This window comes from Lipophrys pholis, assembly GCF_963383615.2.
Source record: "Lipophrys pholis genome assembly, chromosome: 5".
Lineage (NCBI taxonomy): Eukaryota > Metazoa > Chordata > Actinopteri > Blenniiformes > Blenniidae > Lipophrys > Lipophrys pholis.
The window spans coordinates 5911684-5923062 of record NC_137628.1 but is presented as its reverse complement, the minus strand read 5'-3'; the positions used below and the strand labels follow the sequence as shown (position 1 = coordinate 5923062).

Genomic DNA, 11379 nt, shown 5'->3' with positions numbered 1-11379 from the left:
GATTTGCAACAAGCAGTGATTACAGTTCACAGTTCCAGTAATTGCTTGTTGTTTTCATATCACTTGACACGACAGTTTTCCACGGTCCAGTGGCCGCGCTGCGCCGCGCTCTTGCGCCGCGCTGTGCGGCCCTGTGCGCTCCCGGTGCCCCGGCGTTGCGGCCTGTCGCTTGCGGTCCATCACCGAGCCACGGGCTCCCGGTCGGGGGCCGCGCTAACGAGCTCCTCCTCCCTCCTCCTCCGTTTTGGGGATTTACCCCGGGGCGCACTGGCTGACCACTGGACACGCAGAGGAGGCACCGCAGATTAAGCCGACATGCAGCCGACTGAGCGGCGACTGGACGGTGCGGACGCCAGAGGACATCAGAGTTATGAAGCCGTCGAAGAAACACCAGTGGTGAGAGCAGAGGAAGCCACACAGCCCAGAGAAAATATGAATTTACCTTCCCGGCGGTGCCAATTACGCACGGAGATGCGCTGAGAAACGCACCAGGACGAAGCCCTCAAAACGGTAAGACAGTGCAGTTTTGTTTAATTTCCTTTTGTTTTATTTAATCCACGATTAAATATCTACAGGATTTGTTTGTTCAAATGACTTTTAAATGATGAGAAAGTTGCACAGTGTGGTCCCTTTGTCTCCTACAGAACACACTGACGTCTGTTCGCGGCCTCTGACCCAGCTGAAGTTGTTAATTGAGCGTGTTTGTTCAGTCTGGTTGACCTGCGGAATTTCTTTCACGCAGTTCTGGTACTGTGGGGACCTGCTGTCTGTCACTAATGACTGTCACCTACACGGCCAGAGTCGCGAATGCCCGATTCTGCGGCTTCTCCAAGCTGCTGCTGGCCTGGAAAGGGAGCATCTACAAGGTGCTTTACAAAGAGTTCCTGGCGTTCTTTGCCATGTATTCAGCCATCAGCATCACTTACAGGTGAGACAGAGAGGACTGCAGGGGAAAGGCTGCTCTCTCTCTGGTGTAACATGGCTATAATGAAGTAATATTTGTGTGTATTTGTCGTTCTACGAGTTTTTTGTCCATAATACTTAAGTACAACTTGTGTGTCTGTTGTTTTTTTTTTTAAAGCCGCTAAATGTCAATCTATTGTTGGTCAGAGAAATGTCCTTAAACGTTTGTGTTGTATTCAGGTAAGTTGAATCCCATCAGTGCTATTGACAATGCAGTTAAATGTAGTTAAAACTATGAGTAGTTTTTTGAAAAGAAAAGAAAAGAAAAGGCCTTTCCCATGCTGTTTTCTGAGATCATTTCAATACTTCAATGTCGGCATAAAACACCTTTTTCATTCATTTACACATAATGAAATATGTTATTCTGCCTCCTCTCGCATCTCCAGCAAACCTGAACAAGATGAACTGATATCGAGGATGGATTGATTATTAGAATGCACAAAATCATACACATTTCAGTTTCTTCCTGGAAAAAGTCTGTAAATTGAGTAAATTTCTCACTGGATTTCTGTAAAAAGTGATTCATGATGTGTTTTTGTAAAAGAAGTCACGCTGAATCCGACTTACTGAAAGCATTTGGTTTTATGTTTAAAGACCTTCCATTTGCAGCTGGGCCATTCTTTCCTTAATCACACATTTTCAGTGTTTATCAATTATATTTTGAAGTTCCTTGCATCAATCAGTTGAGCCAGCTGGAAGGAAAAGACGCTTTGCCGGAGCAAACAACAGCAATAATTCAATGTTTATCATACATATTTAATCACGCGTAGTATTGCCATTGATGTAAATCGATTAGTTTGATGAAGAAGTTACCAAATGTCAGCACACACTGAGTACGATTTAAAGGTTGGAACATTCTAGTTGTAGCCTTTCAATACCTGTTCAGCCTCTGCAAGTTCTCCGTCATGCATTTCTATTTTTCCTTCACCTTCTCAGATTTTTCCTCTTCGATGACCAGAAGAGATATTTTGAGAAACTGGCCATTTATTGCAACCACTACGCCAGCCTCATCCCCATGTCCTTCGTTCTGGGTGAGTCTCAGTGCTGCTCTGCTTTAAACTCTGTGGAGCTTCTCCGTCACGCTTTACGTCTGTCCTGTCGTTACCTCTTTAACTGTATATTTTGTAAGAAAGGTAGAAAAAAAAAATCAGCTTTATACTAAAGACCTCTTGTCTTCTGTTTGATGTGCATTAATAGAAATGGTGGGACACACCAGAGAGACATCTGATTTGAATTGTTAAAAATTCTTCTTTGGATTTGACCACGTTCTCGTTCAATTTTCAACTGTTTTGTTTACATGCTTGTCCAGAAATGTCCCTTCATGTCTCTACAATGTGGAAGAGAAGTCGCAGAAAACTGGTGTTAGTTATGCTGAGAACGTCTCAGGACACCTTCATGAACGTCAGGAGGTCACGGACGGATCCTGTGCCTGCAGGTTTCTATGTGACCCTGGTGGTGAACCGCTGGTGGAGCCAGTACACCAGCATCCCGCTGCCTGACAGGCTCATGTGCGTCCTGTCCGGGGGTCTGCAGGGGAGCGACGAGCGCGGCCGCCTGCTCAGACGCACCATGATGCGGTACGCCAGCCTGTCGGCTCTGCTCATCCTGCGCTCCGTCAGCACCGCCGTCTTCAAACGCTTTCCCACCGTGGACCACGTGGTGGAGGCCGGTGAGGTGGGGTGGGGTAGGGGGTGGGGGTTGTGTTTGACTTTATCATATGTGTGTGTTTAGATAGATTAAAACATGCTTCAATGAGCTTCCGATGCACACACACAGTTATAGTTTCCTCCGTACACACTATTTAACTCTCATGTTAGTGAATTTCACAATTTTGTATCAAATCAACTGTGAATGCAGCATTTCGCCTCTCGTCGACTATCCTCGCATTTTGAGGAGGCAAAACTAGCAGCACAGGGGTTGTGTCTTTCTAATATATAAAATCATAAAGGCTTTATTCAGTCTTCTACGCCGATAAAATGAACAAGTTTTCATTCATCAACCCTGTCGGAGGGGGTTGATGTGGTTGGAGCGATCAGACGCTCACATCATGAGTGTGCGCTCTTTCTTTCCCCCCGCGTACATTCTTCACATCAGCAAGCGCACAACAAGTCTCAAGAACAGGCACATCCTGAAATTCAGAGGCGATAAAGAGAAATTATCAGGTGCCAGTAATTATTATCACGAGACGCTGATGAAGCGAAGCTCGTCTGATTGTTTACAGAATCAAACACGGTGCGGCTTTGGAGCAAGTTTGAAAGAAATATCTGTCAAAATCAGTCGTTTGTGAGGAAATGTCAAAAGTCGCAGCGCGTCCTGGAGAGCTGGCCTACTATAGGCTTAATGCAAAATAAATTCTATGAGAAAGGGAAACACAAGCTGAGGTCCGAGACCGACGTTTGTAGTGTTTGGCTTCACTGCGATTTCTCGCAAATCAGAGACTAAAGAGGAAGTTTGCAGCTTTTCTTTAAATCAGGGGTGTCCAAACACATTTCAGTTCAGGGGCCACATACAGACCACATTCATCTTGAGTGAGTCGCACCGGTAAAATAGTGCTATAATAACCTTTAATTAAAAAAAAAAATGTAAGTTTGTCTTTGTTGTGGTGCAGCGTATACATGAACCTTTCTATATTTTCACAAAACCAACGAATTACTACCTAAAATAACTACAATCTCAACATAAAGCCAATTTGGATGAAACCTTTTGGTGCAAAATACAGTGAAATGCCCAAAAACCCTGTTGCATTATGGGTGTTTTTTACAAACTCACCCTGACAGCATGGCTTTGGCGCTAATGCTAGTTTGCTATCTTTCACACTATCACCACCGATACCTCAGCTCTGGTATCAGTCATGATTTTGCTGCTCATAAGAAATTTGTAAAAAAAAAAATAAATCTTTTTTTTTTTTTTTTTTTAATCTTTACCATTTTCTTTGGTGGTTTGGCCGATTGGAAGCTCTTTTTTTTTTTTTGGAGCCACAGGCCTTACATTATACACCCCTGCTTTAAAGCTATCTGAAGGCTTCCTGAAAACAAAAAAAGTTGTAGTAAACAGCAGTCCTACAAAATAAACACTCATCATTTAATTCTCCAGCAGGAAACATCAAACATGGACTAAAGTAGACAAATCCATAAGAATAGCAAATTCAGTCAAATATTTCAGTAAGTCCAAATGATATATAGAAAAGTGAGGACGTCTCCTCCTTTAACGCTCCCACTTTGTGTGGAAACAGTTGCAGCGGCTGAAAGGATTTTCCTTTGCTGTTATTATGTGAAGGATTCATGACAAGAGAGGAGCGGAAGAAGTTCGAAGGTCTCCACTCTCCCTATAACAAATACTGGATTCCCTGTGTTTGGTTCACCAACCTGGCCGCGCTGGCTCGCTGCGAGGGTCGGATCAAAGACGACCACACGCTCAAGCTACTGCTGGAGGTGCACCAGGACACACACACTCTTTCATGAGGCCTGTTTGTACAAAGACTCTCGGTTTGAGATTTCAGGAAGGTTTTCTGTGTGTGAGCAGGAGCTGAATGCGTTCCGGGGGAAGTGCAGCATGCTGTTTCATTACGACATGATCAGTGTGCCGCTGGTCTACACTCAGGTCAGTGCCGACTGAGCCACTTTCACGTGTTTTAAGTGGCATCAACAAAGAGGGAAATCCAATCCACGTGAAAATCTGTCCCTCAGGTGGTGACGCTGGCCGTTTACAGCTTCTTCCTGGTGTGTCTGATTGGTCGTCAGTTCCTGGACCCGAGTCAGGGTTACCCGGGTCACGACCTCGACCTCTACGTGCCCATTTTCACCCTGCTACAGTTTTTCTTTTACGCAGGGTGGCTCAAGGTCAGATGGATGCTTACAAAGAGTATCTTCTGTTTTTGATCAGGGAATATCTGTGAAAGACAGAATCGTCATCGAGGCTTTCTTTGGTTTGCTTGTTTCATTTTCTCTTTTCCATTGAAGGTGGCGGAGCAGCTGATCAACCCCTTCGGAGAAGACGACGACGACTTCGAGACCAACTGGTTGATAGACAGGAACTTCCAGGTCTTTTTAAAAACTTTATATATATTAAAAAAAAAAAAAAAAAAAAATATATATATATATATATATATATATATATATATATATATATATATATATATATATATATATATATATATACTATATTTGTCAGTAATACATTTCTCAGCCAGTGACTTGAATGGGAAATCCAGGATCTTGTTCACCGAACCTCAGGAGGGAGACAAAGGCTCAGACAGTTTATTCAAGACAGAAGAAAGCAAAGTACAGCAGTGATCAACCAGCCGGGCAACATCAACAGATGATGTAGATCCAGGACCCGAGAACAAGGACAAAACCCAGACAGGCTACAAACACATGTGGTTCACCAAAAGACTGTGACACACACACACACACACACACACACACACACACACACACACACACACACACACACACTAGAACCAGCAGAGACACATGACATAGAGAGACAAAGTGACTAATCAGAGGATGCTATGAATGCAGGACGGAGTCATGCAAGCACCTGAAATGACGTTTCCCGTCAAAAGGTGTGTACAAACATCCCAAGAACAGAGGAATGTGTTTGTTTACTCACAGTGACAAGAAGAAGAACACAGCTAGTTGTGGCCAGGACATTTCGTGCTTCACGAGAAGCTCCAGTGGAAACATCCTGAGAACATTTCTCCTTGTCCGTCTTAACCACGCCCACTTCACCCGTCCGACCAATCACACATGAGATGATGTGTTGAGAAAAACTCTGCAAGAAAACAAATTCGTCTGTTCTTGTGTATGTATAGATTGTTAACAGAGAAGAAACCAGAATGTTCACAGGCATGAATCAAAGCAAACCACAAGCTGAAACAGACGAAGAGTAAATCAGAAAATAACAACCGCCAATCCTGACTCAGGATTAATGATCAGGAACAAGACCAACATGGATCCATGATGGTTTTATGTTTCAGACTCACCTCCGGTCCTTTTGATGACTATTTAATCATTTTTCTATTTGACACATGAAACCTTGAAACATCCAAAATTACAAGATTGATTTATTTCAGACAATGTACCATAAAAGGGTTTCTTAATGTGTTGGGTATGTTAGGAAATGTTCTGACATTGTACACTCAGATATCCGTGATGCCGCCATGAAAGTCCGCTACCTTATTGCTACCGAACGAGTATTAGTCTCAGAGCCATGCTGTCCACACGAGTTTTCTAAAACATGCACGCAAAAGGCTGCAAAGTGCTGTTATAAATAGTTTTTTGTTTTTTTTAACATTTTACTGTATTTTGCACCAGAAAATATTATTGAAATTGTCTTTATGTTGAGACTAGAATAATGTTTGGTACTAATTACGAAACATTTTGCAGACATAGACTTTCTCAAAACGTTTTGGCTGAATTTGGCCCCTGAACGAAAATAAAGTTGACACACATGGTTTCAACGTCACTTACTAAAAAAAAAAAAAAAAAAAATCAAGAAAGTGATATAAGATACCAGGTTACTTTGATTTGCTGGGATGTAAGTATGAAATAAAAAAATTAGAAGGCCCAGGATAGTACCCTGTCGGACTCATTCCAGAGGAGTTGGACAGGAGATCACATATGTAGAAGTTTAGAATATCATTTGAAACCTTCCAGAAAGCAGTTTCTTTTTATAGTTCCACTAATAAAACCACAAAGAAACACATACATTACTACATAAAATCCTTTCCCAGATAAATGTGTTCAAGCTGAGCACATCAAATTCATATATTCCTGCTGCTAGGTTAACCTCCCATGATTTCCCATGCACGCTCCACCTGTTTGCATCTGTTTTCTTGCTCTGCAGGTTTCCATGATGGCCGTGGATGAGATGTACGGAGACCTGCCGATGATGGAGAGAGACCGTTACTGGAACGACTCCAATCCCCGGCCTCCGTACACCGCCGCCACGCTCTTCGTACTCCGTAAACCTTCCTTCCAAGGGTCCACCTTTGACATGGCGTGAGTTTTAATTTACGTTTTGTTATTATGACGCTGAGGTAGAGTCCCCCCACAAGGCGGGGAAATTCGGGCGGTGGAAATGAAAGTGTTAGATGAATAAAAACCACATTAAGTGGCTCCGGGGAGCTGACAGGGGTCAAGGTTCTTGCTCAAGGAGCCACATAGGCCAGGAGCCAGGTCCACCCCTCAGGATGTTTTTTTTGCTGCCCTTTATTCACTAGTATCTGTAGTTAGCCTATACCTTGGGTATCACCAGTTCATACCGACCACTCCCAACTCGAGGCCGTTTGGTCTCTGGGGCCAGAAAAAAACCCTTTCAGGTAAATGTTTCTGGCAAAGTTATGCAAATACAAATAATAAGGTAGTGCAACTTCATGATCATATAAACATGGCATTTTGCATGGAGTATCCTGACACATAGGGAAATGTAACAAAATAAGATTCTGGGGGCATGCTGCCTTTCTATTGTCAAATGTCACCCTGAAATCTCTCCACCTGACGAGTTCTCGTCACAAGTGATTATTTTCAAGCACTTTATTGAACATGTCACTGTCCCAAATGTATATAAAAACTTCCCAAATTCATAAGATTCAATTTAAGCCCAAGATGAGCTTTCTATCTTTAAAAAAATAATAAAAAAAATCTACACTTCCTGAGGCCAAACTTCTACACTGTACCTCAAATTGGGAAAAAAATGTATTTCAATCAGAGCCTTTCCAAATAGGAGTAAGCATATTTCTCGCATCAATATGTTTCTTGTATATATTTTGATATTTATATCTATATTAGGCTCCTGGCATGTCCACTGTGGGAATTGAACCTGCAACCTTATTGTTCCCAAGTCTGCTTCTCTCGTCTTTAGGCCACCACTCCCCCAATTCTCAAAAATAAAATGGCGTTCAGCCATCCATCCGTCCATCCATCCATCCATCCGTCCATCCATCCATCCGTCCATCCATCCATCCATCCATCCCTACATCCATCCATCCATCCATAATCTCTTCAGGGGTCATGAAACATCCGCAGGGCCTGTAATGTCGCCCTGAGACCTTTAAATAATCAGAATCCTCATCAGATAGCCCAACATGTTTGTCATACTTCAACTGTTCTTTAGAAGTCACACAATAATCAACAGTGTTTTCAGCAACACCTTCATGCCTCTCTTCACCTCTTGGCAGGATCCCAAAAGAGGATATGCACTTCCAGCCTCTGGAGGACATCGCCGAAAACCTGGAAGAATCCGGCACTCGTCACCCCAACATGGCCCTCTTCAACCGGCTCCTCAACGCGGCCCCGTCCCCCACCGGCTTCATGGGCGGCGCTCTCCGTCGCACCTCGGCCCAACTCCAGAGGCTCCGCCACTCCCCCAGCATCGATCAGTGCACCAGCGACGACGAAGACGAAGACAGCGGTAAAGTAGGTAAAGGCGGGTCTCTGCCGTCCGGGCTGGGGCAGGACACCCAGAGCACCGTGTGCAGCTTCAGGGAGGACAAAAGTGTGAGGACCCCTCTGTTGGACGTTCAGTTTGGACCGGAGCAGGACAGACCAGCGCAGCACGCTGACATCGACGAGAAAAGTGACTTGAATGGAGCGGAGAAGAGTGACGAAGAGCTACACATAAAGGAAGAAACCGACAATGATGAGATGGGAGAGATCTCCAGGTCTCCGTCACTGCTTCCTCCTCCGCCTCAGACGTCCACTCGACCCGTCTCCGTCATACCCGTCACTTCCCATCACACCTCTGCTTTCCTGCTTCAGCCAGCGGCCCACTCCAGTCTGGAGCACTGCAGCTCTCAGCCAGTGATCAACCATAACAGGGCCGCCGCCGCCGTCCTCAGACCTCCCTTCGCCAGGAACAAGATGTCCTACCTTGCTGTCCCATCCTGCCACGAACCCCAGCGTTTTCGCAGCGTGAGCATGGGATCCGAGCTCACCAGGCCGTGAGCCGCCCGTCAGTGACAACCTTCCCTCAAACTTTCAATGACGTCAAACAAATACACGCTTTCCGTGTCAACTTGTCAAGTTAAAGGAGACACTGAAAGTGGAAGTTCCAGTCTTAGTTTGAGAGAAATCACCCAGAGCCACAGAGATTTCAGGAATGAATTGAAGATGTGATGCACTCTCTGATTTTGTAACTCAGCTGTAATCTGTAATGAGTTTCACAGAAGGATAAATGAATGGATTAGGAAAGTTTTGCAAAAAGCAATTTTGAGGGATATTTTGTTATTTCCTCGTTTTCTGTTTTTAAAAAAAAGAATTCTTGTATTTTGTTAGCAAGTTACTCACTTTTGCAAGCCACTTGGATTTGTATTCACAATTATCAGAATATAATAGTCGGTCTTCAACATCTTAAATTTTAACCAAATGTTGCACAAAAATGCATGACGGGATGCGTGAGTGACCTTTTTTGCTTCATTCACCCTGATCAATATAGAAATCTGTCAATAACATGATTTATTGTGCATTTATTTTATCTATTTTAATACATGTAACGTAAACAGATTGAATAAACAAAATTACATAACCCAACAGTTGTTTACACAGTATTATTTCTAAAAGGAACAGCAGACTCAATTGAAATGACACAAATATTCTTATTCTTATTCTTCTTATTCTTATATTTTTTTTGCATACCTGGCTTATTTTCAAAAACACTTTCATGGCTAAAATTACTACAAACAAATGGTCAAAACAAAAGTCAAAATATCTCAAACAACTAGATGAATCAGTAAACACAACCAAAAAAGATTAAAACGGATATAATAACAACAAAAGGTAAAGCACTGAAACTATTTCTAAATTGTAGTTATGAAACGTCATGAATGTGCATTTAGTAAAATTACATAAATAACTTGTGTGTACGCTGTGTGATCTTTTCTAATTAAATGTGTTTTGTGGCTCCAGAGGACTTTTATTTGGTGGAAAGTGACAAAAAAAAAGTCTCTTTTGATGGGAAAAGTTACAGGAAAGGTTCGGCATGTGAATGTTAGCAGTACCAATATAGACCAGCAGGGGGAGGTAGAAGCAAACTTTAAAAAAGCAAAGCACATGAAAGGAAAACTCCAGTCAACTAAATGAAATAAATCTAGATTTCCGTCCTGTGGAAACGAAGCCTCCTGCCCGGGCAGCAGTCGGGGGCACAGCGCCCACCTTGGCCCGGGTGGCCTGCCTCTGCTGGGCCAGGAAAGACTGAGGCGGGCCTGCAGGTCTGGAGTCCTCACAGAGGTCGAGCTGCTGCAAGTGGGAAAAACAACTTTCATAGTAGGCTTATAAACCTGGACAGACTGTTCCAGTAATTTCCAAAACACAAAGCTTAAAAGCACCACTGCTGCTATTATTACACATGATTATGGGTAACATTTGCCTTCGAGCTGCAGCGGGCTCTTTGGGCAAACAGATGAGGTCTTTAACATTTAATAAAAGGGTAATAAAAGGGGCACATGTGCTGCACAGAGCTAAAAACAAGACTGCAGCCCAGTCTGTGTAGGAGGCATCGGTCTGTCTGAAAAGGGTGTGCAAAAAAAAAAAAAACATCAACAAGAGGTCAGTAAGGATGGGTAAGGATACTCATCCACTCATATTCATTCATTTCTTGTATTATAGAAAGCTACTTGCAACAGAAGCAAGACAAGATGCGGCAGAGAAATATATCTCATCCCTGTTTGATTCATCAACACGAGGCAGTGTGTGGTACTTCACTGTATCTCTGATAGAAGAAATTGTTCTCAATTAAAGCGGTTCAGACGCACAGAACTTTCTCACCATGTTTTCCCAGGCTGTCAGGGTCAGTTTCTCCTCTTGTTCCTGCCTGGATGATCCTCTATCACTCAGAGAGTCTCTAATGTTTTAAGAACTCTGAATACAACACCAACGCAGCAGAAACAAAGGAAGCCACAGACTAACTAACCTCTGAGGCTTCAAACAGAACGGCCTCCTTGTTACTGGTCATTTGTTTTTTCAAGATGGAGTCCCAGACAGACAAATCTGAGCAGATTATAACAAATAATATTTTTTCTTTTTTTAAATATACGTGTGTGTGTGTGTGTGTGTGTGTGTGTGTGTGTGTGTGTGTGTGTGTGTGTGTGTGTGTGTGTGTGTGTGTGTGTGTGTGTGTGTGTGTGTGTGTGTGTGTGTGTGTGTGTGTGTGTGTGTGTGTGTGTGTGTGTGCAGCTTGTGGCTGTGTCTTTGTGGCAGAAGCCCGGGTTCCGTTGTTCTCCTGACAGAACAATATGGAGAGGCGCTGCAGTGCTCGTGGAGAGGCTTAAGCGCTCTGGCTCCTCGCCACGCTGGAGGTTCCTGCTGACTCATCAGACACATCCACTGCTGGACGGTCGGTCACCGGGCAGAGGATTACTAGGTAACTACCATGACACAATACAACAATGGAATAGATGGAGCACACGTTAGAAGACTG

At 43.5% G+C, this 11379-nt stretch overlaps 1 protein-coding gene across 3 annotated transcripts; it reads left to right on the top strand.

Annotated features, from left to right (window-relative positions):
- The first annotated feature begins 83 nt into the window (after nt 1–83).
- On the top strand, nt 84–9867 carry best2 (bestrophin 2). 3 transcript variants are annotated; one of them, XM_080463531.1, is made up of 10 exons: nt 84–510; nt 743–928; nt 1900–1994; nt 2399–2632; nt 4240–4394; nt 4486–4563; nt 4650–4802; nt 4923–5003; nt 6811–6965; nt 8144–9867. In XM_080463531.1, exons 2-10 carry the CDS (start codon nt 777–779, stop codon nt 8907–8909), a joined length of 1869 nt encoding a protein of 622 aa, XP_080319657.1. In that variant the 5' UTR covers nt 84–510; nt 743–776; the 3' UTR covers nt 8910–9867. The 3 variants fall into 3 exon arrangements, with proteins under 3 accessions (XP_080319657.1, XP_080319658.1, XP_080319659.1); XM_080463532.1 differs by having other exon boundaries at nt 270–510; nt 645–928; XM_080463533.1 differs by having other exon boundaries at nt 285–510; nt 743–866.
- Nucleotides 9868–11379: the final 1512 nt, after the last annotated feature.

What these genes read in the sequence shown, in the direction of transcription:
- best2 (XM_080463531.1), top strand. Translation starts at nt 777, where the DNA reads ATGACTGTCACCTACACGGCCAGAGTCGCGAATGCCCGATTCTGCGGC. An exon ending in GCCATCAGCATCACTTACAG is followed by an intron (nt 929 to 1,899) that starts GTGAGACAGAGA and finishes TCACCTTCTCAG; the next exon opens with ATTTTTCCTCTTCGATGACC. An exon ending in CCCCATGTCCTTCGTTCTGG is followed by an intron (nt 1,995 to 2,398) that starts GTGAGTCTCAGT and finishes CTGTGCCTGCAG; the next exon opens with GTTTCTATGTGACCCTGGTG.